The sequence below is a fragment of the Podarcis cretensis genome (genome assembly GCF_951804945.1).
Source record: "Podarcis cretensis genome assembly, chromosome: 11".
NCBI classification, from domain to species: domain Eukaryota; kingdom Metazoa; phylum Chordata; class Lepidosauria; order Squamata; family Lacertidae; genus Podarcis; species Podarcis cretensis.
In genome coordinates this window covers 34,514,637-34,542,344 of record NC_137180.1, presented here as the reverse complement: position 1 = coordinate 34,542,344, position 27,708 = coordinate 34,514,637, and the positions used below count along the sequence as shown (strand labels likewise).

General features: G+C 39.4%; 1 protein-coding gene across 10 annotated transcripts in view; it reads right to left on the bottom strand.

The window, feature by feature from the left end:
- The window catches only part of SSBP2 (single stranded DNA binding protein 2), a 131,852-nt gene that overhangs the window by 50,975 nt on the left and 53,169 nt on the right, over positions 1-27,708 (bottom strand). For 7 of the 10 annotated variants that reach the window (XM_079995730.1, XM_079995732.1, XM_079995734.1 and 4 more), the window contains exon 5: positions 493-582. The exons of the other annotated variants lie outside the window; for them this stretch is intronic. In XM_079995730.1, the coding sequence (XP_079851856.1) occupies positions 493-582 (90 nt within the window). The remainder of the gene's footprint in view (positions 1-492; positions 583-27,708) is intronic. 10 annotated transcript variants of the gene reach the window in all.

Sequence of the window (27,708 nt, the reverse complement as noted above, 5' to 3'; positions counted from 1 at the left end):
ATAAGCCGATAAGCCGCTAAAAGCCGCTAATAGTGCTAATCCGCTAAGCCGTCAATGGGCTTGCTTCGCAAGACGAAAAAACTGCTAGACGAAGAGACTCGCGGAACGGATTAATTTCGTCTTGCGAGGCACCACTGTATTTCAGTTAGATGGATTCTAATTAGAAGACAATATTAAGTAACCAGTTCCTTATGCTAGTGTAGAAAATACCTCCCCAATTACATAATTAGACTAAGGGACTATTGCACATCTAATATTCTATAACAGTGAATATTACTGCACTGTTTCACAATTTCCAACTCCTGACATAAAACAGCTTAAAGCTTGCCTTTTATTGATCACTAAACCTGTCCTAATTCCCCATCCCACCCGCTATTGTTCTTAAATACTATGCATTTTATACAGAATTTGAAGTGATACTCTTTTCTGGCAGTGCCAAATAATGCTACCGACCCATTTCTAAGTCCTAAAATTCATAATTTGTCTGAATACCTGAAAAAAACCGGGTGGTACAGGACCTACTGGCATGCCATCTCCTGGGGGAATGTTTCCTAGCACTGGACTGGGAGCTGCTGCAGCGCTCTGAAAAGAACAAAGGGAAAATAAACCTTTGTCATTGCACAATAGGCATAAAACCAAAATACTACTTTGACCACAGTGTGGCAAGGCAGAAAGGAATTCTCTGCATGACATTTTTCATAGTTTCCTCCATTTTTAATCATTAGCCCTCATTTTCAAAATACACAAGTGAAACTGTTAAGCTCAAACTTAAATTCCTTGACTAAATGGCTGCCTTACACTTGTACATGGAATAAGCTATGGATTTTTAAATCTTACTACTAATTTAGCTTAACAGAAGCCCAGTTCAACCATCTGTTTGTATATGCTTTTACTACAACTCTGCCCAAAATTAAGCTTCTGTACAAAACAAGGAATAAGCGTGGGTCAGCCGAAGCAGTCAATATTCAAAGCACGGCATGGCATTATGGGCAAGACCCAAACACAGTTAAGAACATTGCAGATTGAACCAGACACGATCTCTTTACATCCTGCTCTTTGCTTAAAAGCAGCTGCAATATGAGCTTGGTACCCATGCGGTACCAGTCTTTTCCCTACTGTGGCATAAAATAGCTTGGGGGGGGTTAGCCTTTTGTGTCCCCCAAGCATTATGGCCCTGGTCTACCTCAGGAGCCATTGTGGCTACTTGTAGGCTAATTTAAAAGAGCCAGTTACCCAACTGAACTTGGATCATGCTGAATTTTGGTAAAGCAAGAACTAGGGTGGGGAAAATTAACACGCTGCACGGATAGGCAGGTGGAAGGGAGAAAATGAACCCTCCCTTTGTCTCCACTGTTTTCCACAGCCATTGTAAAGCAGTTTCACTATGTTTAAAAATTGAAATTCTGTCAGAATGAACATTTCTACACTTCAGTGCTGTATTTGTGGGGTATTCTGTTCTATTGGTAATAATGTTGTAAATATAACCTCATGGTGTTGAAAGTTTACCAAAAGCTTTAAAATAAGATTAGCTTACAAACAGATCAATATTTTTCCCATGCTTCTTGGGGGGGAAAGATGTTAATTTTTGAAACAAACAAAAGAAATTAGGTTTCCTAAGTGAAACAGAGGGTGAAATTAGCTACCTTTAGACATCCTTCAAACTGAGCAAATAGGAAATAAAGCTCCTGATGAAGAACAAGCAGGGATCCACTACAAAAATTATTATGCCTCCCATTAGATTTAATTTCTAAAGTCTTCATCTGAACAGAACATTTTGTAATTGTGTGAGACTGAAGCAATGCAAAGACATCTGACAGCACAATCCTATGAGCATAAAACTTAAGGAGATTTACTTTCATTTTATTAATGAATTGCTGAAATCTGCCCTATGGAATACAACTTATTCTAATTAATGTAACTGGCCACTGGATGTCACTTTTGCACCCTGTATGTAGAAGAACATTGTGAATTACATTTCCAAGTTTTTGACATAATGTCCAGCTTAAGAAAGTGTGCAGTGAAATTCCAAGAACATAAGAAACTAAATGTGATTAGGCTGGCATAAAGCATTTCTTCCCCCCCCCCTCCAAGGTTAAACAAAAATGGGGCGGGGCAGGACTATAAGCTCAGGTTGTACAATGCTTGTTTATTTTTCAAGTTGAAAATTTGTCTACTAATTAGCAATTCAATCATTAAATTCTGCAACTCTTGCCAACTAAAGTGGTATGACAAGAAAAAGCACAGGCAAAACTGAATGCTATCTTTTGGCGTACAACATATTTCAAACACTCATTGAATGCATTATAGTGGGTTCCTTAAAGAAATTTCGATACCAAAGCTTGCAAAATAGGCTGCAATACAATCATGCATACCCAGATCAAGAAATATGAACTAAAAACTGTTTTGAACGTGCCTCAACAATACCTCCCAAAGTGGTCCTCTTTAGGCCATTTCAAATATCATGTTCAGAGCTCATGGAAAGACCTTTTAAAATAGATCAGAGGTGAAGCTCCACGCAGATGCATTATGTGGCAACTGCAATGCTTTCTGTGACCCAGAGCTTAGATATGTTAGGTCTGGTTTATGGTTACAGCTTTTGAAAATCTGTGTGATACTGATTTCCATGGGCAGACATTTTACATGACTAATTTAAGAAGTTAAACCAGCCTACAAGAAACTGAAAGTAAGAGACTCTTCTGATATATGGTTAATGAAACATTCCATATCAATCTTAATACAGCAGCACCAATTTGTAATCAGTAAGCCATTAAAACGCTCTTAAATTTCACAAAGGAAAATCTGAATGGAAGTGTCAACATTTCTTAATCTATCATAATCTTAGATTGAAAGATTGTCTGGTCAATGCTCTTCTTTTTGTGCTAAACACATACAAAACAAACATATGCCTCAAAGCCTTCTACTATGAGTAGCAGTACGAAACAACTTAAGCTTCTATTTGAAATTTTATGAGTTTCAAGGGGAAGGGGAGATAGTCATCTTAGTACAAAATCAATAATTGCAAAAAGAGCCCTAATTTTTATTGCTCAATGATTGTTTTGAACATTAAAGGCAGACGTTGCTGAGCTCATCACGATTCCCAAGAAAGCCACAGCTGTAATACAAAGGTCCTTAGAGAACAAGCTTCCTGAACTGCGTTATGGAAGAAGGTAACATGAATTAAAGCAAACGCAATCCATAGATTGCAGGATGAAAATAAACTTAAATGACTAAGGGGGGCAATTAGCAAATGGTTTACTATGGAAGCAAGGGTTAGGTCTTGTTGGTTCTAGAAATATTTAAAGGTCTGCATCTGAGCTCTTGGCTGTGACTGCATTGCAAGATTGCATTATTCCCATTTTCAGGGAGAATGGACCCAGCTGGAGGGGTGGGATTAATGTCTCCTTTCACACCAATAAATACCATGCTTTGCTTTAATCTTACCACACTCTTAGTGGCAACATAAACCTGACACAGGTACCATCACATGGCTCTCAGTAGCAGATAATGCTGAGATCCAAGAAAATTTAGGAGGAAATAATAATTTAGGGCTTAGGAAAAATGGATATGGGGAGCTTGAACCCTTCCCACTCCACAGAGGTGGTTTTAGGGTAGTGTGACACATATGGCCGCACTGGGCACCACATTGCAGGGGGTGCCACAGCAGTGCTGGAGAACGGAGTGCAAGATGCAAGGAAGAACTGAATTTTAGTTTCACACAAGGCGCTGCTGAAATTTGAGAGCCCAAATTCAGCCACTGCATTCCAGTGCCTGCTTTCTCTGCAAAACTGTGTTTACCTACCCTCACAAGTGGGTATTTCTAGTTAGAGAAAAATTGGGAGTGGTGCAAGTATTTTACACAGGTGAGAGTTTAAAGCTTGTCCTAGTCAGGGAGAAGGAATAGTAACTGTGTCTTAGCCTACACGAAGAAACCTAAAGTGAAATTGCTGATTGAATATGAAAACTGATGAGTGGAGTGCTGGTGATGTCCTGACCCAGGATGTTAAGTCTTTGCTAAAATCTGCACAATGGGGTGAGCTCCAGTTGATTTGTCCCAGTTCCTGCCAACCTAGCAGTTCAAAAGCATAGCAGCGAGAGGAGATAGATTGATGCCGCTGTGACGGGAAGGTAAACAGCATTTTTGTGCGCTCTTGGATTCCGTCACGGTGTTCCATTGCACCAGAAGTGGTTTAGTCATGCTGGCCATGTGACCCGGAAAAGCTGTCTGCAGACAAATGCCGGCTCCCTCGGCCTGAAAGCGGAGATGAGTGCCGCACCCCATAGTCAAATTTGACTGGACTTAACTGTCCAGGAGTCATTTACCTTTTTACCTTCTTTGTCAGGTGGGTGTTAAGGCCGAAACTCCTTGCAGGCTTGGGCAAAACAGTTCATGAGCTTCTGCAGAGCTTCCTCAGTGTCTGCAGCTCTGACAAAGACCAACATCCTGAGTCAGTACAGTGATTCCTCGGGTTACATAAGCTTCAGGTTACAGACGCTGGAGGTTACAGACTCCGCTAACCCAGGAATATTATCTCGGGTTAAGAACTTTGCTTCAGGATGAGAAGAGAAACTGTGCTCCGGCGGCCCAGCGGCAGTGGGAGGCCCCATTAGCTAAAGTGGTGCTTCAGGTTAAGAACAGTTTCAGGTTAAGAACGGACCTCTGGAATGAATTAAGTTATTAACCCGAGGTACCACTGTACATCACTAGCACTCCATGCATCAGCATTGGTAGTCACATGCTTGAGGTGGTAGATAATTTTGTCTACTTGGGTTCCACCACAACCAGCAACCTCTCCATTGACACTGAGCTAGACAAGCATATTGGCAAGGCAGCTATGGCAATGGCTCGCCTCTCCAAGAGAGTATGGGAGAACATGATCCAATGTCCAATACCAAGGTGAAGTTCTTCCAGACTTTATGGAAGTGAGTCGTGGGTAACTCATAGCTGTCAGGAGCGATGCCTCAGTGCCTTCCATATGCGCTACGTCAGGACAGAGTCTCAAAGTCACCCTACATGAAAGGAAGCATGGCTGTGCTGTTTGTATGCAATAGATTCTAGGTATGGCCCAGGTATCCATGCCAATGAAAAACAAGTGGGAAAAGTATAATCCTTTGGAATGTGTTCCTGCACGGGAGGAGCACATTTCTTTTATCCTGGCTACTTCCTTAAGGTGAGCAAAACAGAACAGCAGCACCACAGTAGGCTATCAACAGAGCAGAGTTAAATAGCTTTCCGTTCCTAAGCCATAAGCTACCACCTTCTTTATACAGTACATTATAACAGGAAAGAAAGCCAAATAAGAGATGAAGAAAATAACTAAGCATCCAAATAAGAGATGAAGAAAATAACTAAGTAAGTATAAACCAGCGCTCCCGCTGCTCGGTCCCAGCGCCTGCCAACCTAGCAGTTCGAAAGCACCTCCGGGTGCAAGTAGATAAATAGGGACCGCTTACCAGCGGGAAGGTAAACGGCGTTTCCGTGTGCGGCTCTGGCTCTGGCTCTGGCTCTGGCCAGAGCAGCGATGTCACGCTGGCCACGTGACCTGGAAGTGTCTCCGGACAGCGCTGGCCCTCGGCCTCTTAAGTGAGATGGGCGCACAACCCCAGAGTCTGTCAAGACTGGCCCGTACGGGCAGGGGTACCTTTACCTTTACCTTTTACCTAAGTATAAACCTATGCAGAAAAACATGGAACAAAAATGAGCCCTATCATATACAGAATCAGATCTAGTGGCTTCAGGAACTCGGCCTATCGGCTGGCTGAGAATCAATTATTTGCTTTGTGCTGTTTAATGCAAGCTTAATTACTTTAATTAACAAATGTAATTAAGTTAATTAATGTATTAAAGTTGCTATAATCCATGATTTGATTATGGACCAAGAAGTGTTGATTTTAATCTAGAAGCCCTACAAAGCTTTGGAACCTTGCATCTTAAAGGGATTCCGTTTTCTGCCACAGTGACCACATCAGTTTAAGTTGGGGAGACATTTGCCAATGTATTATTCAGTTGATGAAAGAGCTTGAATAGCTAAGGTCCACCTAAGTGTTTCTTTGCATTTCTGAGAAAGTTTCTAGCATTTTTGGACCAGACAACTCTAGACAGGTGGTGGCAGAAGTGAAGAAACTTGATTGTTAGTTTTGATAGACTTTAGATATTATCTATTTTAAGCCAGTCAACATTAGTGTGAAATATGCAAATATATATAGTTGAAACCACACTTACACTCAGTGGAGTTTCAGCTGTGCTGGAGTTAAGAGGGAGGAGCCTTTCCCCCTCCAAAAAAAACCTCTCCTTCCCCCTGCAGCCTTTTGACAAGCTGTTCTTATCAGTTGGAGGCCCCTGCAGAACAGCGTGTGGGTGATGCTGGAGGCTAGAAGGGGGAGGACAAAATAGCCACGCTACTAGTTCCTTGAACTGGCTTGGTAAGATGCATGCAGTCAGTGCAGTTCTTTCAATATTGGTGTAATGTGTTCTGAGCAGGCTGTTCCACATCACATCTTAGCCACAGCATTCTGTACCTGCTGCAGCTTCCATACCAATTTTAGCCCACACAGTGCATTGCAGTAATCCAACCCCGAGGTTACCACTGCATGGATCAATGTGGCCAGATTATGCCTGTCCAGGAACGGCTGTTGAATACCTGCCAGAATTGGTAAAAGGTGCTGCTCGATAGAAAGGACACTTTTGCCTCCCTCAACAATGCTGGATCTAAGAGCTTCCCACACTACCTGTCCCTTTATCAAGAGGGATACCGTACCACAAACAGGCAACTTGTCTAGTTTCCAGACAATGGAACTGCCCAACCATAGTGGCTTTGTCCTATCAGGTTGCAATTTCGGTTTACTGGCCCTCATCTGGATCTGTTTGCTGACATTGTCTCAAGCCAATTTTAAGATATTCCATTCTCCCACATTCCTCCAAATTCTGCAGGGTATACCAATGTTTACTATACTATCTTGTGGGGGTTGGGAGGGGCTGCCATAGCGAGGAGGGAGCAGGTAGGTCAGCTTCCACAAACTTCACTAGATGTGGTAAACTCTGGATCCAAACCATTGACTGCAGTGTCTAAAGTAGCATAAAATGTTTCGGCACAACTTGAAATATTATGCTAATGCATCCCATCTTCAGACATCGGCATAAGAACTTAAATCGGTGGCCATCAGGGATACCCCCAACAAATACTGTAAGAGAGTAGAGGTTCCTCAGCATTTGTGTGGTTCCCCCCCCCCCTCGCTCTCTCTCCTTCTCTCCCTCTTAGCAATGGATTTCTTATGTAAAAAATTAGGAACAGGCCAGAGCATCTTTCCTGCATTTCTCAGTACGAGATGTGGCTTCAGCTTTTTCAGTGCTGCTACAGTTTCTGTTGTGGCAGCTACAGCAGATTTACAGAATCAGTGTGGTACTCTTTAATATTAAGATGCCATTACTTAGAGCAATGTAGTGAGCAGAGGTAAAGTATTTCATTTGCATTGAAATATCACATAGGTCCAATTCACACAGCTAAATTCACCATGCTATTATAAACTATGTATAACAGGAGTAAGTGAGCATAGGATTGCACCTGAGAGTATTACACTTGTCACGTTTATGGCAGTGATATGTTAAAGTATTTAAAGACCTTTAGTGCTACAGTTTAAAAATGAGGTACAGTTACACTACAAATAAATAAATCCTTCCCAGAATTAACACTTAACTTCCTGCCCTCTAGTTCTTTTGAGATCAAAATTGCTTCTATCTGCTGGAAACTACAATACTCACAGCAATATTTTCCTCCCTGCTGAACCTCTACAACATAACTACTGAATAGCTTCCATTTAACTTTCAATGACCTATTGAAGTCACTGGAAGGACTCCCCTCAATATTTTAATGGAGTTTTATTGCAATGAATGGCTTTCATTTCGAACATTATAATATTCTTTTTGATATATTTCATGAAAAATGCTAAAAAATATATTTGTGGCTAAACATAAACACCTTACCTGTTAAGAAACAAAAATGCATTCAGATACATAGCCTTGCACTGTTCGTGGGAAGAATTTAACATTTAGTAACATTCTAGAAAAAAAGCAGGTGGGGGAACAGAATTAAGTTCCTTTTGCTGCAAGAGAGGGTAATCAGGCTTACACGAGTTATAGAAGCCTTTGGCAGGGAGATGGAGCCAAGCTTGTTGTAGTAACTCTTTCTTGCTTGTGGCAGTTTCATTTATTTATTTTAAAGTCATCATTACGAGCACACTGATGTACATGGGGGGTGGGGTGGGAGAATAAATCGCATGTAAAAAAATTATTTATTTTTTGCTTACCTGTAATTTCCTATTTTCTGATGAGGCGGTCATCATATCAGAGTAGTATCTACTCAAAGCTACAGAGTCAGATTTCTAGGCTCTGAAAAGAGGCTACCCTACTTCCCAGGCTAAGCCCAGCAAGCTAGGGTCCATAAATTAGATTGAATTTATGGTTACATTTTGAAATAAACACTTGGAGGAAAGTAAGAGGACATTTCGGGAGTTCATATTTACTAGTAACCTAGATCTCAGAATTGCGCTGTCTGGTTCAGAAGGCATGGAGGGCTTTCACTGCTACCTTACAGAATGGGGATTTACAGAAGAACACCCCCCCACCCCACCCCACCACCCCACCCAAGGCACCAGGAACCAACAGCAATAATATATGGGGTCACAAAATGTAATGTCACCCATATGGAGCAGTGACAGACTGCAAGATACTGGATCATGCCCTACTTTATTAAGCTGCATTGATATAAAATGCTGATTACAATGAAATCTCTTTAAATTATCACAGTTAAATGTAAATGTTTGACTTTTCATGTTCTAGTGGCATTTCATCTTTTTATTCTGTGTTATAGAAGCTATCATATTAACTTCTAAAATTATAAAATTATGAGATCAAGGAAAAGCTTCTCCATGTTATATTCACCTTGCTCCTAAGATCAAAAGGTAAGATGATCAGAAATAATAGGCTAGTTTTACATCTGAAAGTTAAACAAAAAGACTCACAATCCTAATCAAACAAAATTCAGGAACTTTAGCAATATCCATGAACATCAAGGAACATACCAGATTTAAGCACCAAAGATGCATTTTAGTTTTCAGAAAAGCTGCTTGTCTGTGAAGTTACAGGGAACCAGGCAGAGGGCCTTCTCGGTAGTGGTGCCTGCCCTGTAGAAGGCCCTCCCATCAGATGTCAAGGAAATACAGTGGTACCTTAGGTTAAGAACTTAATTCGTTCTGGAGGTCTGTTCTTAACCTGAAACTGTTCTTAACCTGAAGCACCACTTTAGCTAATTGGGCCTCCTGCTGCCACCGCGCCGCCGCCATGCGATTTCTGTTCTCATCCTGAAGCAAAGTTCTTAACCCGAGGTACTATTTGTTGGCTAGCGGAGTCTGTAACCTGAAGCGTCTGTAACCCGAGTTACCACTGTAAGCAACTATCTTAATTTTAAAAGACATCTGAAGGCATCCCTATTTAGAGAAGTTTTTAATGTTTAATGCTATATTGTGTTTTTAACATTCGGTTGGGAGTCGTCCAGAGTGGCTGGGGAAACCCAGCCAGATGCGTGGGGTATAATAATAAATTGTTGTGGTGGTGGTGGTGGTTTATCATCATCATCTTCATCATCATCATGGGCAGCAAGCCAAGCTGTCATTATGAAAGGCAAGCCTAACCGACAAATTTCTTAATAATATGCTCTAATGGTTTTCTTTACTTATACTCTAATCACCTGAGGATGTCTACATAGGTTTTGCCCATCAACTACTAGAGCTACATTTAACAGCATAAAACTTGATTCAGTAGCAGCATGTATATGATAAAAACAGGGTGCACCAATAAACACCACAGTGCAATATAACAGAATGCCCGTATTTGAACCTGTCATAGACATTTGTCATAATTCTGTGGGTGATGAAGAAACAGACTTTCCCCATGTTCACTTGTAATGGGATACTTTCAAAAATCTTTAAAAACAAATATAGAAGATTAAGTCCCTGGAAATTGATGGCCACCAGGAAGTCTTCTCCAAGTTATGAAATATACTAATATGCTGTTCTACGGAAAGAGAATAACTAATTACTCTTACTTAAAATAATAATTTAGGAATTCACCGTCCATCATGTCAGACTCAGGATGACCCGCAGAAAGGAACTTGGTATCCCAGAAGGATTACTCAAAATTCCACACTCATACGTTTGTTAGAGAAGTTTACTAATTTAACTTCCAAACAATCATGTCATTCGCTTAATACTATATCCCAAGAGTGGTTATCTGTAGAGGTTCATTTTCCTTAGAGAATTAATTATTATCACAGGTTTTGTAAAACTAAGCACATTCCAGCTATAATTAGAACTTCCAAATTTTAAGCATCAACATTTTTACATTTTTAACTGCCACTGAAGACTTGAATATTCACTGCTTACATCTTATGAGGTAGTTTCATTATTTATTTCAAGCAACAATTTCTTAAGAGAAGATGAAGTGCTCAAGAACCTATTTAGCTTTGGAATCGTATTGTATCATTTAAAGTTTAATTGATTAATTAATTAAATTTATATCTCTCCCTTCTTCTCAAAGTAGCCCAGGGCAACAGACAGGTGACAAACAAACAAACCTATCCAATACAGATGCAGATTGGGAAAGCTCTCATCTTAAAAGGCTTGCTGAACGAAGGAAGTCTTTAGTAGGGCTGAAAAGACAACAGAAACAGTGCCTACCTAATATTCAAGGGGAGGAAATTCCAAATGGTAACTGCCACAACATTAAAGATCTTAGTCCTACAGGTATATTGAGCAAAATGGAACTCCTGCAGATAAGGTGTCTACAGGAGGCCCTCACCAACAGAGAGCAGTGATCAATTAGGTTTATAAGGGATAAAATATTCTTATATATGATTCTAACTGTAGGATTCAAGTACAAGGGAGCTGGTTCATCTACAAGTGAGCACAAAATATAGGTCACCATTCTACTTTGTTAACTCTGACAGATGTCAGCACCAAGAATTATGCTCATATTAGACAAAGCAGATTGGCGCTATATACTACAGAAATAGTTTGTGGTTACCACAACTGCCTTGTCTCAGCTAGCCAAACATATATGGTCGACTCTGCAAGGCTGAAAGTGGATCTAACAGTGGTCTCTTGCAATAACATAATGTGCTGAATCAAAACTGCAAGAGTTGTGCTGCTATAGCTGAACCATGCAAGGCCTTGTTCAAGTTAGACATGGGCAGAGAGATTATTTGACCACTTCAAACTGCAGAAGTGGTGCTGCTACAGGTGCCACATAATGCTCATTCCACAGCTGTAAGAAGTCAATCTTTTAGTTTGGCAGCACCTATGCGCTAGAACTTCCTGCCTTTTCACATCAGACAGACACCTTCACTGTACTCTGGCACCTGCCTAAAATATTTTTGTTTTGGCAAGCCTTATCAAGACGTGTATTTTAATCTGTTTTTAACTTATTGTTCATTTTAATGAGTTCTGAATGTTTGGTTAAGTATCTATTTCGTTGATAATACTGTGGGGTTTGTTTGCAAACTGCTTTGAGGTTTTATTAAAATCAAGCAGTATATAAAACTTGTTAATTAATTACCGTATTTTTTGTCCCATAGGACGCTCTGTCCCATAGGACGCACCTAGTTTTTTGGGGGGGAAATAAAGGAATTTTTTTTCCTTTATTTTCCCCCCAAAACCAGGTCGGGGAAACCAAACCAGGTCGAGGAACAGCGGAATGGCGGCGCTGCGTCTCCCTGCTGTCCCCCGAGCTTGTGGGGCTGGCTGATGTCTGCCCGGCGCGCGGGGCGCTCTGCTTCAGCGCGCCCTGCCCGCCGGGTGGCAGGCTGCTATCCGCAGCGTGGGGAGCCCTGCGGGGAATTCCTGCAGGGCTCTCCACGCTGCGGATGTCTGCCCGGCGTGAGGGGCGCTCTGCTTCAGGGTGCCCCTCGCGCCGGGCGGCAGGCTGCTATCCGCAGCCTAGACAGCCCTGCGGGAACTCCCACAGGGCTGCCTAGGCTGCGGATGTGTTCCCGAAGCGCCGGGCGCTCTGCTTTCAGCGCGCCCGGCACTCCGGGAAGCACACTGCTATCCGCAGCCTAGACAGCCCTGCGGGAACTCCCGCAGGGCTGCCTAGGCTGCGGATGTCTTCCTGAAGCCTGCGACCGACCCCTCTCTCTCTCCAAGCTTCAGCGAAAGCCTGCATTCGCCCCATAGGACGCACCCAGATTTCCCCTTCATTTTTGGAGGGGGAAAAGTGCATCCTATAGGGCGAAAAATACAGTAAATAGTGTGGGAACAAACTCTGAACAGCATTATTTCATCTGTATCAAGAGGCCAGTGATATTCCTTTACAATAATGTGACTGCTGCTAACTCAAAGAGCAGTGATAAATATACATATGACAATGCTTTGCCACATACTGAGATTTTCCTACACTGCCTCTCCAATATGATTGTAGAAATTGTGTGTGTAAAAAGATAAAGGTAAAGGACCCTGGGGCTGCGGTGCTCATCTCGCTTTACTGGCCGAGGGAGCCGACGTTTGTCCACAGACAGTTTTTCCAGGTCAGTTTTTTTGGGTCATAACTAAGCCACTTCTGGCGAAATCAGAGCAGTGCATGGAAACGCCATTTACCTTCCCGCCAGAGTGGTAGCTATTTATCTACTTGCACTTTGATGTGCTTTCGAACTGCTAGGTTGGCAGAAGCTGGGACTGAGCAACGGGAGCTCACAGCGTTGTGGGGATTCGAACCGCCAACCTTCTGATTGGCAAGCCCTAGGCTCAGTGGTGTAGACCACAGCGCCACCCGCATCTCTGTTTGTGTGTGTTAGACTGTAAATGCAAAGTGCTGAATGGAGTGCTTACAGAAGAAACAATTCCTATTACACTGAAAGTGACGTGGCAATAGAAAACCATGGGTGAGATGTAAGGCCGCAGAAACAAGGACCTAGTACAGAGCATACATAAAGCCTCAGCTCTGCTGCTGCAGACCTTACATCCCATGTGATGGGCATTGCCAAAAAGTTATCACTGCACAAAAGTTTAGGACTATGCTCTTTATTAATTTGCACCACATATTTCTATACAGGAATTCTGTCTAGTATAAATTAAGTCTCCATTGGCAGAAGCAACTTTATCAGACAGCATTCAACATGAGACTCTTAATCCCAGGGTCACGGATTTGAGCCCTACATTGCAGAGGGTTGGACTAAATGAGCCCCGCAGTCCCTTCCAACTCTACAGTTCTATGATACTATTACTCTTCATGTCAGTCAACTACTTTCCTTTGGTTTCCATGCCATTAAATATACACCCCGAATGTCTAGAATCTCTAGTCATTAGGGAGTCAAGTTGTTTTCTCTGAAAAAATTCAGAAGGTTCCAAAGGGATAACACTACGTTCCCAGATGAGGAATATTCTGTTTTGAAGCAGAGAGGAGATGGCAACATAGCGAGCATCAGGTAACATTTATTGATTACAAGTTATGTAAGAAAGAAATGTTAGTTGACATCAATAATTTTTACTTTTGGATCAACTGGAAGCTTGAACACTTCTAAGTGTTACTTTTTTGGATATGCAGCATTCAAATTAAAGATGCACAAATGACCCAATTACTTTACTTCTGTAACCACCCTGAACCTTAGCAGCAGCAAGGATTTATTTACGCTGCTGACCTATATGGTTCACCATTAAAGGACCTTTAAAAAGAAGCAACGGACCTGATTTTAAAGAAGCTTGAATATAATCCATGTAAGCAGGCCATCAAATTCCATGTATGTATTATTCTGGCGTAGTGGATGCATTTTCAATTTTTAAATTTTTTTTGGGTGGTATTTAGCTACGTTTTACTCAGAGTAGGTGCACTGAAATTAATGAGCGTGACTAAGTTAGGTGTCCCCTTCTCCACACCCTTCCCCACCCATACAATGGCTACTGATGCATCCCTCAATCAAGATGGCAGATCCGGGATAGGAAACAAGTGACCCTCCAGTTGTTGCTGGGCTCCACTCCCACCATCCATGACTACTGCCCATGTTGTCTGGGGCTGACGAGAGCTGAAGTCCAACCACACTGGTAAAGCTACAGGTTCTCCATTCTTACCTTAGGTTATAATAAAGGGATTTTGCAAGGTATGTGCAAATCATTGTTTTCTCTGCATTGAACACTATCAAATAAAAAACATATACCCCACAATTTCAGATGAGTACTACTGTTTTATGTTACCATACAGCATTTTGAATTGAAGGTACTTAACAAATGGTATTATTGTCTGAAAAGAGAAGGCTAAGAACAGAAGTTTCTCTTTGAGCTTACAATTTGCCTAATCATAGTATTTGTATCTAATACTTTACTTCATGACATAAGTAAAAATTGAGCATATGACATGAATTTTCAGTCAGTTTTAAAGCAATATTGTTAGCACACAACAAAAAGGGATACCAAATATTTTATCTTTTCTTGACATGTTCTGCATATGATATGCACAGAAGATATGAGATTAAGGTCTCTTTTACAGTGGTACCTCAGGTTACATACGCTTCAGGTTACAGACTCCACTAATCCAGAATAATTACCTCAGGTTAAGAACTTTGCTTCAGGTTGAGAACAGAAATTGTGCAGCGGCGGCGCAGTGGCAGCAGGAGGCCCCATTAGCTAAAGTGGTGCTTCAGGTTAAGAACAGTTTCAGGTTAAGAACAGACCTCCAGACCGAATTAAGTTCTTAACCCGAGGTACCACTGTAATTGGTTTAATTCAGTTTTTTCTGCTCTGTGATATTAACGCAACTTTAGCAAAGTATACTGTCAAGTTACCACTGAATTCAATCTGTGAAAAATTCTAAATAGAGGACCAATTCTCTAAGCCTGTAGCTGTTTTTAGTTTTCTTTTTTCCAGTTTGCTCTAGTTTTTGCTTACCTGTCACAGTTATCTTTGACAGCACAGAGATATTGAGTGAAACCATTATTTTGTCCGCCATAGAACCTAAAGCACCCTGGCCTGATCATTGGAAAATTCCCTCCCCCACCCTTTATTTTAATCTTGGCTGACAGCCTAACATAGCAAGAAAGGTTCTGAGGTCAGCCAAGGAAAGAGTAAGATGCCCGTCTTGAATTTGTATCTTCCTTATTGATGGAAATGAGTGATAAAAATAACACATAATATTGAATTATCTAATATCATGACAAAGCTGAAACAAAAAGATACCCAAGAAAAATGAGCAAAAAAAGAAAACAAAACCCCACTAAAAGATGTGGTTAAAAGAATAGATGACTATCCACAATGTTTTTATATAATGTATTTCTGATCAAATGAGCAAATGTTTTGTACATGTTGGTGCTTTCTGTTCTCATTGTTGATTTTGGCTGAGGCCACAGTTACAACAGGAAATAAAAATTACATTAGCCAGGAAGGAAGCTAATGAGTTTTCCCTCCCTCAAATACCATTAGACACTTCCTAAATAAAGGGGAAGCACATTAGTGTAACGACTGTGGGACATAAGAATCAGAAGAAGATGCTGCCGTTAGATTAAAATTATGAAAAATAGTGTTAGTAATGGCAGCTAACCCATAATATAATGATTTGTTACACTGCTCTCAGCTGTTTCAGCTATTAAAGCTTTGTGTTTCAAGTAACATATCCTATGGGGCAGCATTGCAAAACTGAGTATCTTGTTAATTTTCTGCATTTTTATACTACTATCGTTTAAACTAAAAGTATATAGTGATATAGTTTAAACTAAAAGTATTTATAAGAACCACAATTTTCTTAATTGAATCTGGGTTTTAAAAGAATGTAGAAGTGAAACATTTCCTTGCATTGCCATTAACAGTTAGTACTGTAAACATAAAAACTTGATTAGCTAATTGCATAATCTATAGAGCAAGTTATTTCCTGTCATTGTACGTACCCACAGCATCTCTACTCCTAGCCCCTATCTGTTTACCACATACGATTTTCAGATCTAATTGCTTCTACACTGGAATCATACTATGATCATAGTTGAGTAGGTTTTTACATCAGAGATCTCTTAAAACAAGGAAGCTCATATAAAACACTTTGGGACTGACCTCAGCTTGTCAATTCCAAGCAGAGATGGGGGTGGAATTAATCTGGTTTGCTTTTTTCAATGAACCATCAGGCATTCCTGAACTTTGCAGATTGGAATGCGACTCCCAGTTAGATTACACTTTTCTCTCATTTTTGTGTTGCAGTTTGTGTGCAGAAAGTGCACACAAAAATAGGTATTATTTATGTAAGAGATGCATTTAAAATAAATATTTTATGGATGAATGCATTGAAAGGCGTGCGGGTTTTTTGTTGTTTTTTAAAGGGACATTTTAAAGTGAAAACTACATACAAAATGTGCACAATTAAAATGCAGACTTTCCATGCATTCTTTAAAAAAAGAATTACAGTGGTGCCCCGCAAGACGAACGCCTCGCAAGACAGAAAACCCGGTAGACGAAAGGGTTTTCCATTTTGGAGGCGCTTCGCAAAACGAATTTCCCTATGGGCTTGCTTCGCAAGACGAAATGTCTTGCGAGTTCCTGCGGGGTTTTCCCCCTTTCCCCCCCTTTTCCTAATCCTAATCCCCTGATCCGCTGATAAGCCGCTTATCAGCTGATCCGCTAAAAGCCGCTTAACCGCTAATAGCGCTAATCCGCTAAGCTGTCAATGGGCTTGCTTCACAAGGCGAAAAAACCGCTATATGAAGAGCCTCACGGAACGGATTAATTTCGTCTTGCGAGGCACCACTGTACCACAAAATGAACCTATGATTGAGCACCAATGAGACTTAAGTGGGATGGAATTAGGCTGTTCAGTGCATCCCTAATTCCAAGCAGTATATTTAATACTTTCAATATAGTGACATGCTTCTGAAAAATTCACACTTGTAATATTATGCATGAGGGTAATATACACTATTATTATTATTTATTATAGTCAGCAGTAAAACTGTACATTTTTTACAGACCAGAGCCACATACAAACCATACATTTAAAGCACTCTTATACCACTGTAAGAGAATCCTGTGAACTGTATAGTTTGTTAAGGGTGTCGGACTCAGAGACATGCAGTTCCAAAACCCTTAACAAACTACAGTTCCCAGGATTTTCCATGACTGTTAAAGTGGTATAAGAGCGCTTTAATTGTTATGATGTGGATGTGATTAAAGACAAACAAGATGATTTAGCAAATGGAGAGAGGATGGTTGACTATGTATGATTGTAAATAATCATATATCTAAAACTTTCTCATATATATTTCTGTTTTACAATTTAAAATACTCATTTTACATCCTTAAGATATCAATGACTTCCCTTCTTCTCTTTCCATGGTTCACTTTACATATAATTCCCTGCATATTTTACAAAAACTATACCAATTAGTATTCCATTATTGCTTCCATAAAAACTTATTTACACTGTTGAATTTATCTTAATGCTGCCAGCATTTTCAGCTGTATGTACACAATTATTTACCATATATTCAATAAACATTTTCCAATCTTCTTTAAATGTATGTTATTCTTGTTCTCTTATTCTATATGTTAAGTCTGCAAGTTGTGTATATTCTGTCAACTTAAGCTGCCATTCTTCTTTGGTTGGGACCTTGATCATTTTCCATTTTTGGGCTAATCAAACATGGGCTGCAGTTGTAGCATACAAAAATAACCTTTTTTGACACCTGGGAATTTCAGTCTGAATTATCCCCAAAAGAATAGGCTCTGATATTTTTGGGAAAGTACTTTTAAACATTTTTTTCAATTCATTATGGATCATTTCCTATACACTTTTACCCTTTCACAAGCCCACCACATATGAAAGAACATTCCCTCTGCCTCTTTGCATCTTCAGCACTTATCTGATTCTTAAAGCTCAACAACTTTTCTGTCCGGATTTTTACTCTTTGAAATATAGCACCCTAGTTAAGCAGAGAGCTGAAAAAGCTGAAAAAGATGTTACAAATGGATGCACATTTCCCTTCTGCCCAATCTCTTCTGTTCACAATTGCCATTTTAGTTAACCATGGCTTCACTAACATCCTGAGACTGTGATTAACAATAGCTACAGTTCATTTTTTTTAAAAAAAAATACAGTTTCAGAAACCATCGTTTGAACTTCGTTCATTTGAAATTAAGTTAATGCTAAAGAGACTCAATTGCAGAAACCACAGTAAAGGAAATCACTTGCTTCTGAACTCCTCCTTCAAGCCAGCCAGGAAAAATACAGTACAGACTTGAGAATAAGGGTGGCTTGTGTACATCACATTAAGCCAGGGGTGGCCAACCACCCTGCCCAGAGACCTCATCCAGTCCTCCAAGCAAAATGTCATGCCCTTTGAAGCCACTAACATTTGTGGCAACAACAGCAAGTAAAATAAAATGTAGACACAGTGCTAATGTGAACAGAGAAGTTTAGCTGGGAAGAGATGCTGTAGTGTGCATGCGTTCATGAATGGGGGATGGGGAGGAGATCACCAAACCCACCACTAGCATGTGGCTCCTGTAGGGGTGCCCAAGGGTCAGTGTGGCCATCAGGCTAAGAAGGGTTAAAGGACCCCTGACCATTAGGTCCAGTCGTGACCGACTCTGGGGTTGCGGTGCTCATCTTGCTTTATTGGCCGATGGAGCCGGCGTACAGCTTCCGGGTCATGTGGCCAGCATGACTAAGGTGCTTCTGGCGAACCAGAGCAGCGCACGGAAACGCCGTTTACCCCCCCTGCTGCCGCAGCCAGAGCGGTACCTATTTATCTACTTGCACTTTGATGTGCTTTCGAACTGCTAGGTTGGCAGGAGAAGAAGGGTTAGTTACCCTATATTAAAATGTGGTTTAATGTGATGTGTGTCTGCTGCTTCTGGCAGGCATTTCAGAAGAGTTACTTACTCCTACGGTGGAGTCTTTAAATGACACTGAAATCAGCACAGTAAAATTTGTGTGGATCCCAATGTAGAACATATACATTGTCTTTCTATTGTTGTAGTAATGAATGACACATAGTCCATAAATATTTATAGCAATTTGTCATAACTTTTATTAAGATCACAAGAACATTTATTAACAGAAAACATAATTTAACAATTTACTCCTGATATAGGGAAATTGTTTGCACAAGTCATAGAAATGTCTAAAATGTAATACTAGAAATATCTTATTCATGAGCTTAATTATTCCTAACATTAAGTACACATTTCAAGTGGAAAACATGACACATACTCAACTTCCATAGAACTGTTACTTCTTCAAATAGAATATTGCAACTGATTTATGAGTTTGGTCGAGTGGCGGGATTTAAACTTAATAAGCAAAAAACCAAGGTTTTAGAAAAATTTTTGACTTTTTCAGAATCAGAAAGGTTTCAGAAAGAGACAGAATTAAATGTGGTTAAAAAAGTAAGATACCTAGCGGTAAACATAACAGCGAAGAACAGGAATTTATTTAAAGACAATTATGAAAAATGTTGGTCTGAAATTAAAAGGGATCTAGATGTTTGGTCAAGATTGAAACTTTCCTTGACAGGACGTATTGCTGCTATTAAGATGAATGTATTGCCAAAAATGTTGTTTTTGTTTCAAACTTTGCAGATTGTGGACAAAATGGAGTGTTTTGGGAGGTGGCAGAGAGATATTTCAAAATTTGTCTGGCAGGGCAAAAGGCCCAGAATTAAGTTTAAGATATTAACTGATGCTAAAGAAAGAGGGGGCTTTGCCCTGCCAGACCTAAAGTTGTATTATGAATCAGCATCTTTCTGCTGGTTGAAAGACTGGCTACTTCTTGAGAACACTGATGTTTTAGATTTGGAAGGATTCAACAATGCGTTTGGTTGGCATGCATATCTGTGGTATGACAAGGCTAAAATACATAAGACTTTCAAGAACCATGTTGTCAGAAAAGCAGTATTTAATGTCTGGTTGAAATATAAAGACTTATTGGAAAACAAGACCCCAAGGTGGTTATCACCAATGGAGCCTAAGGCCCTGAAAAAACTCAATATGGAGGCCAAATGGCCGAAATATTGGGAAATAATAGAAAAAGATGGAGATAACTGGAGGTTGCAGAGTATGGACAAAATAAAAGATAAAGTGCGAGATTGGCTACATTATGCCCAGATTAAAGAAGTTTTTAAGTTGGACAAAAAGATAGGATTCCAGGTGGAAAAATCAAAGTTAGAAACAGAACTGTTAGAACCCAGCTCTAAGATACTTTCAAGAATGTATAACTTGCTGTTAAAATGGAATACACAGGATGAAACGGTCAAATCAGCCATGATAAAATGGGCACAGGACATAGGGTATAACATCATGTTTGCTGACTGGGAAAAGTTATAGACCACAGGTTTGAGATTTACGGCATGTAATGCCTTGAAAGAAAACATTATGAAAATGATATACAGGTGGTACATGACTCCAGTCAAGCTTGCAAAGATATACCATGTGTTTGATAATAAATGTTGGAAGTGTAAAGAAGCTGAAGGAACATTCTTTCACCTCTGGTGGACTTGCCCTAGAGTGAAGGTTTTCTGGGAAATGATTTATAATGAACTGAAAAAGGTATTTAAGTATACCTTCCTTAAGAAACCAGAGGCCTTTCTCTTAGGCATTGTTGGTCAGAGCGTGCAAAAGAAGGATCGAATCTTTTTTATGTATGCTACAACAGCAGCAAGGATACTCATCGCTAAAAGCTGGAAAACTCAAGAATTACCCACACTGGAAGAATGGCAGATGCAACTGATAGACTATATGGAACTGGCGGAGATGACTGGCAGAATCCGAGACCTGGGAGAAGAACTGGTGGAGGAAGACTGGAAGAAATTTAAGGACTATCTACAAAAATATTGTAAATTGTATGAATGTTAAGAAAGATGTAAGATTAGCAAAAATATGGCTTCAACAAACTAGTTATAAAGAATATAAATTTAAATTTAATTGGAAGACGAAAAGATAAATTTTGGATAAGTAACATTTTATGATTAAGTTTTAATAAGAGTATGTTAAATCCCAAAATTTGAGATATTAATATTGGAAAATTATACTATATGAATTAAACCAAGTTAATAATTTGCTGGTAAAATTTATGAGTTTAGAAAAGCAGGAACAAGGGTTGTGAGGAAGTCCAAAGATGAGTATGAAATGTGGATATTGGAAAAGATTGTGTTATTATCTATGTATTTTATTGTTAAACTAAAATTTAATAAATATTATAAAAAAAAATACTTCTTCAAATAGAGCTGGATCCAAACTTTGCTTTCAGTGGGCTGGGGCACCAAGGCTAGTTATTTTCTCCCTCCTGCACCCTCTAGTGCCCCCTCACTTATTATTTCAATGGGTTCCCCAAATGGCAAGGGAAAGAATTGGCAAAATTCACTCTCTGCCAGCAGGATCCCTCCAATGAATCAAAAGCCTTTTTCATTCAGAAGGAATCTTTCTATCCAAGGAAGACAAATAGATCGAACCATGAACCTTTGCTCTGATTGAAGTCACCTCAATGTAACTTGGTTAATTTCCTTTGCTCCAAATACATTTAAAAAACCAACAATTTAAACAGGATTTTCAGAGTCAGTGCAGGTTTAGAAGAGAAGGATTATCATTTTTGAAGGGCATTTCCTTTACTGTGTATCAACTGCTTCATAAAGCATAAACAGGATATTTATGCAGCACTAAATCACAGCTCCATGTTCTAATGAATCAGCAAAAAACCAACCAACAAACAAAAAGTCCTACAATTCCGTACTTTCCCATCTAAGACACTAAGGATTTCTGCAAGATTTCAAAGCTGAATGTATGTAAGCAAGGTTAAAGCGATTCCTTTATTGTTAAAGCCACAGATTTTATAAATAAAAATAAAACTGATGACATCAAAAAAAATCCAGCTTAATAAAAAACAATATGTGAGAAGCTTTTTAAAACATAGTATATTCATTATAGCATTTCAGCTAAGAGGTTTTGTGCAATAATATCTTACAGAACAAATCTTGCTATTAAGTGCACAGAAAAGTTTTTCCAATTACAAAGCAATAGTTAGGGGATCCCTTCTAAAGCAATAGTTAGGGGATCCCTGTTCTAACCTATTTGTTTCCTTTAAGATTCTTGAAGTATTTTTCCACTGTATTATTTTGATTCTCGAATGACATATATCCTCAGGATCTTGCAAGACATGAGAGATATCTAGGGACTGAAAGGTTGCCCATTTCATCATAGCTTGTAAACAGGGTTGGGGAGATAATTGTATCACACATATAGTCACTCTGCAATGTGTACAGTACATATCCCTTTGGCAGTTGGCAGCACCCTATCAGTGCAGGAGCTAACTACTGGTAACCATATTCCACAGACACCAGCAAACTGCCATGTAGCTAAGAAAGTTAACACCTCTATGAATATATGAACAAAAATGTTGGATTTATGCCTACATAAATCTTGCTTTACACTGTAGCTTTTTATCTGTTGATATATATTGTTTTACACTGTTACACACACACACACACACACACACACAAACACACACACCATCATTGTTCTGTGGCAGGGCTCATGCTTTGCAAGTAAAAAGGTTCGAGGTTCAGCTGCCAGCACCTCTAAAGGATCAGGCAGAAAATATTTTTAAGTGTTACAATCTTAAACAGCAAGAAGGGCTTTTAGGGATTAAAAGGCAAGACGTCTGATGCTTATGGGCTCTTCTATCTCTAAAAATTGTTGGTTGCTTTTGGGATGTGTGTGTGTGTGTGTGGGAGAGAGAGAGAGAGAGAGAGAGAGAGAGAGAGAGAGAGAAATAAGCAGCTGACTTTTGTATGGCGTTGTAAATTGACCTGAGGTAAAAATACAGCCTCAGCATATTTATGTTCATGTCAGGCAAGAAATTGACATAATTACTTCTATCTCTGAAGCTTGATACTAATTAGGAGATAAAATGATGATTTTAAGAGCCACGTATATTAGTCAAACAAAAAAGAGCAGAATTTCAAAAGGGAGAGTCGGTGAAGATGAGCTCATATTCAACTTCTAACAAGCAGTGGCAAGTTACTTTGTCGGCATGGAATGAAAAGCTATTGCTGCAAAGAAATAAATGCTGAGGAGGTATAATGTATTTCCAGATACAACATTTTATTTGGGAAAAAGGAATATACACCTGTATGAGTAATGATTTCCAGAATTTTGTTCCATGTAGAAATTAATTTTACATAATGCATTTTCTATCACGATTAGATTTTTCTGTTATAGTAACTGCCCAGAATTAATAAAATTCCCTCTATGTGTGGCCTTGTTAACCTGTTACACACACACAAGTATTGCAGCAACTGTGAAACATCATTTTTTACAGAAGCTTTTATAATAAGAGCTCAATTCACCTACTACATTATTTTAAAACTTCTGGAATGGTATACTTGTTCCTTCCAAATTGAGAAATATAAAGCAAGAAGAGGAAGAGGAAGAAGAAGATGGAGGAAGAGGAGGAGGAAGCCAAATTATTCAGAAGGGTCTCAAAGGATTGATTGACATAACACACAATGCACCAGATTAAGGTTTGGCTTAGAATGTTGTCCAAATTAAGACTCATGATTAAGTTCTCTCCTTGCTAACCTCAAGCTTTATCAAAGAACAAGTCAAGTTTAACTTAGTACAGTGGAACTTCGACTTACATACGCCTCGTTTCACAGATGTTCCAAGTTGCGTCCAAGGTAAACCCAGCAGTAAACACTGGGTTTGCCGCGATTTGCGCGTGTGCAGAAGCGGCTGCCGCTGTCTGCACATGCGCAGAAGTGCGCTACCGCCGAATGCGTATGCGTACAAGACACCTCTTCTAACGTCCCATTTCAACCAGCGGACAGAGCTTCAGAACGGATTATGTCCATAAGCAGAGGTTCCACTGTATGTCATGTAAACCAGGGCACAAAAATTAGAAAACCAAAAAATAATTATGAGGAAATTGTCCAGGGAATAAATACTTTAAAGAACAATGTATTTTTAATTGGTCAATGGATTTCTTCCAATCCCAATTTTAAACATTTGGACAAAAGAAGCATCAGAAAAAAGTAAATAAAGCGTACTGAGTACAACAGCTTATTGGCAGTAAAGGTAAAAAGAAAAGGACCTCTGGATGATAAAGTCCAGTTGAATTCAACTATGGAGTGCAGCACTCATCTCCGCTTTTAGGCCAAGGGAGTCAGCGTTTTTCTGCAGACAATTTTCCAGGTCACATGGCCAGCGTAACTAAACCATTTCTGGTGCATGGAATACCAGAGCACACGGAAACACCACTTATCTTCCCACTGCAGTGGTACCTATTTATCTACTCGCACTGGTATGCTTCCAGACTGCTAGGTTGGCAGGAGTTGGGACAAAGCAACAGGAGCTCACCCCATCATGCGGTTTCGAACTGCCAATCTTACGTTCGGCAAGCCCAAGAGGCTCAGTGGTTTAGACTACCTATGAGTATCTTGGAGAACATCTCCTCCTGTATGATCTCCTCTGACACTTAGAATCTTCTGATAAGGTCCTACTCAGAGTTCTCTCTTAGGTGTAGGAAAACTGGCTTCTACTTTGAGCACTGATGTCTCAGTTTCAATAGCCACCCCAATAATTTGAAACTTTCCTGCAAGAGACAGTCATTCAACTGCTTCCCTATCTTTCTGCAAAAAAATTGCTTTTAAAAAACTTTTGTCCTTTTTTACAAGTTGACTTGCTTACTACTATCCTTTACCATATTGCTTCCCCCCCCCCAAGTGTTACACTGATTTATAATATGACTGCTGTTTTGCTGGTTTTTCAATTTTCTATATTGACTTTACCATTTTATTATTTTGGTGTTCTTTGCATTGTTTTTAATTGTAAACCACTGTGGAATTTTCCGATGAACTACAGTCTGTGTTTACAACAAATAAATAAGAGCCACAAAGTAATTTCTACACATGATCTCGGGAAATCTTTCTTTCCCATAAGTTTGTTCAAAAACTTCTTATTAACATTATTGATCTTTTCATTTTTCTATTACTCTGAATCAAGAGCCATCTGATCATGAATTACAGTAATGTGTCTCAAGCATATTAATCTGTGCCTGACATGGCCTCAGATAAACTTTACTGAAAATTGAATTCAAAAGTTATTTCAGAATGCATTTATTTCACAAGTGCTACAGAGCATGCACTGGCCAAATTGGGCCAATAATTGAAGAGCAATTTCAGAAACACTTAAGAACCTAAGAACTGCCTTGTTGGATTATTATTTATATATCCAGGACTGCAACTGACCTAGTCTATCTAGTCAAGTGCCTTGTCTCAGACATTAGCTAGCAAAATATGAAAAGGATTAACAGTACCATGAATGTGCTGCTTAATCTGTATTAGTTTATTTGGACAATGAACAAAACGTCTGATTATATAAATGCACAAAAAACAGACAATATGGTTTCCTCCAAGACAGTCAGAAATACATTCATGACCCCCAATATATTATACTCATAAAACCCTGTAAAGTGGTAGATTAGACAGAGAGTACATCCCTGAGCCAATCACCTAGTGATAGGTATGGTTGAGCAGCAATTTCACTGTCATTGGGCCACCAATACCCTATTCTACTACACCACACAGGCCCTAAAAAGGTCAGAAGACTGTAGAGATGGTGTGCTGCCAGTATCATTAAGTGTTATGTCTTAAAACACCTGTAGCCACTTAACAGTTATCATCAGCACTGTAGGACTGAGAGCATTACACTGTTCTATTGATTCAGCTTATGAAGGCATAAAATAGTGGTCATCAGCTATCAATTACATTATAAATGCAACTGCTAATTCAAGTTGTGCATTTTCTCCTAATTATAATTCTAACCAAACATGGCTTTGCCCATGTGAATACAAATGACAAATCATTATTACTTTGCAATAGTCCACCACCAGTCAAGCAACAGTGCCACACCACTGAAAATGATTAAAATTATTAATAGCATCCTCGTTGCAACTTCTGATATCTTTTGTAACAACAACCAACTGCAACGTTCATTACAAAAAATAAATAAATGCAAGATCCTACTCATTTATAATTTAACTCAACACTTTCAAAGTTGACAGTCCCCTGCTATCTGACCTTCTTCATCTACCTTCATTGTTCTAAATTGTGCTGGCAGTCAATCATATGGGATTCAGTCCATTCCTTTTTAATAAAGAAAACTACAAGCAGAAAGCTACCTAGATCAAATATGATCCTATGGGTCTTTGTTAGGGAAGTAAGACCAAAACATCCTATCCAATCCAATCCCTTTATCCCCCCAGCCATTTTGCTATACATTCCTGTCTAGTGCAAGGTTTGTTGACCTGCAGCCCATGGATCCCTAAGGGATTCATGGATTGGCTTCAGGGGGACCCATGAACTGGACACAAACAAAATGACTTTTCCAATGCAATAAATTGTGTGCTTGTGTTTATATGTATTTTTCTGGGGAGCAGGTCCATAGCTTTCATCAGATTCTCTGGAGTCTGTGACCCAAAAAAGGCAAAGAACCGTTGGTCTAGGGCAACCACATAGATTGCACTGCAACTATATAATGTTCCACCACTGGTTGACCACACTGATGCCTGTGGTCCTACAGAACAAACCCTGTAAACCAACCTCCCAACACCTAGATAGCAGAAGCTATGCAATCTTGGCAAAGTGATTACTCTTCAATACTTTGGGTATGTACGTTTTGTTAAATATGGAGGCAGGGAGCTCCCTAAATCCAGTCTTGGTGGCTGAGCTTTATAACTTCTCCCTTCTACCGAATACAGAGTATTGGGAGCTTTCTTCAACCATATATAGCAAAACTTACATATACAAATTATAAAAATCTAAATATAAGACATACTGCCTCATCAAAGTCCAAAGCTTTCGTTTAAAAAAAATCAGATGGAAATGCTATCATAGCTGTCAGCTTAGTGATTGGTGTAACTCAACTTACTGCCATGGATATTAATCAGGTCTAACTTTAGAAGTTTTTGATTATTTCCGTATTTCCAGTAAGTTACCATCCTTTTCTTTACCAAAGATACCAACTTTAGTAGATTAGCTTAAGTTCACAGAAATGAGAGTGGCCCACTGTAGGTACCTAGAATATTGTCCTTAGATATTGGTTCTGAATGGATTCAAAGTAACTGAAACCAGGTTTTGAGTATAAAATTTTAAGACATTCAAACGTGATTTACGGTGAATCTAATCACCACTGTATTACCTTCTAAAAAGTACTGTCTGGAATTGCACAGATTCAAGTATATCAAAGGTCTACAGTAAATACATTTTGCCAAATAAAATTAGCATAATATCCTTTTAGATTGTACAAATGCTTAGCTACATTTTACACACTTGTGTCTACAAACGCAATCCAGTAACATGCAAATTTAACATGTAATCACATGGCTAGATTGTAGCAATGTAGAGAAAAGGGGGGAGATCTTGTAAATCCATAATCTTTAATTCAATAAACAGATGACTGACCTAATGATCACTGCATAACACCATTTCTACTTATTGCCAGACTTAACTATTTTAGAGAACGTCGTCATGGAAACAAGTTTATCTTCAAGCTATGTGTTATATTGTTCAATCTATTATATTTTTACCATATTTCCTATGATAACATACATAATGCCTCTACTAGAGATCAGAGCAAGTAGCTACTTTTTCAAATGAAGAGAACAGCAGCGCTAAAAGCAAGAACTCATGAGAAAGAATAAAA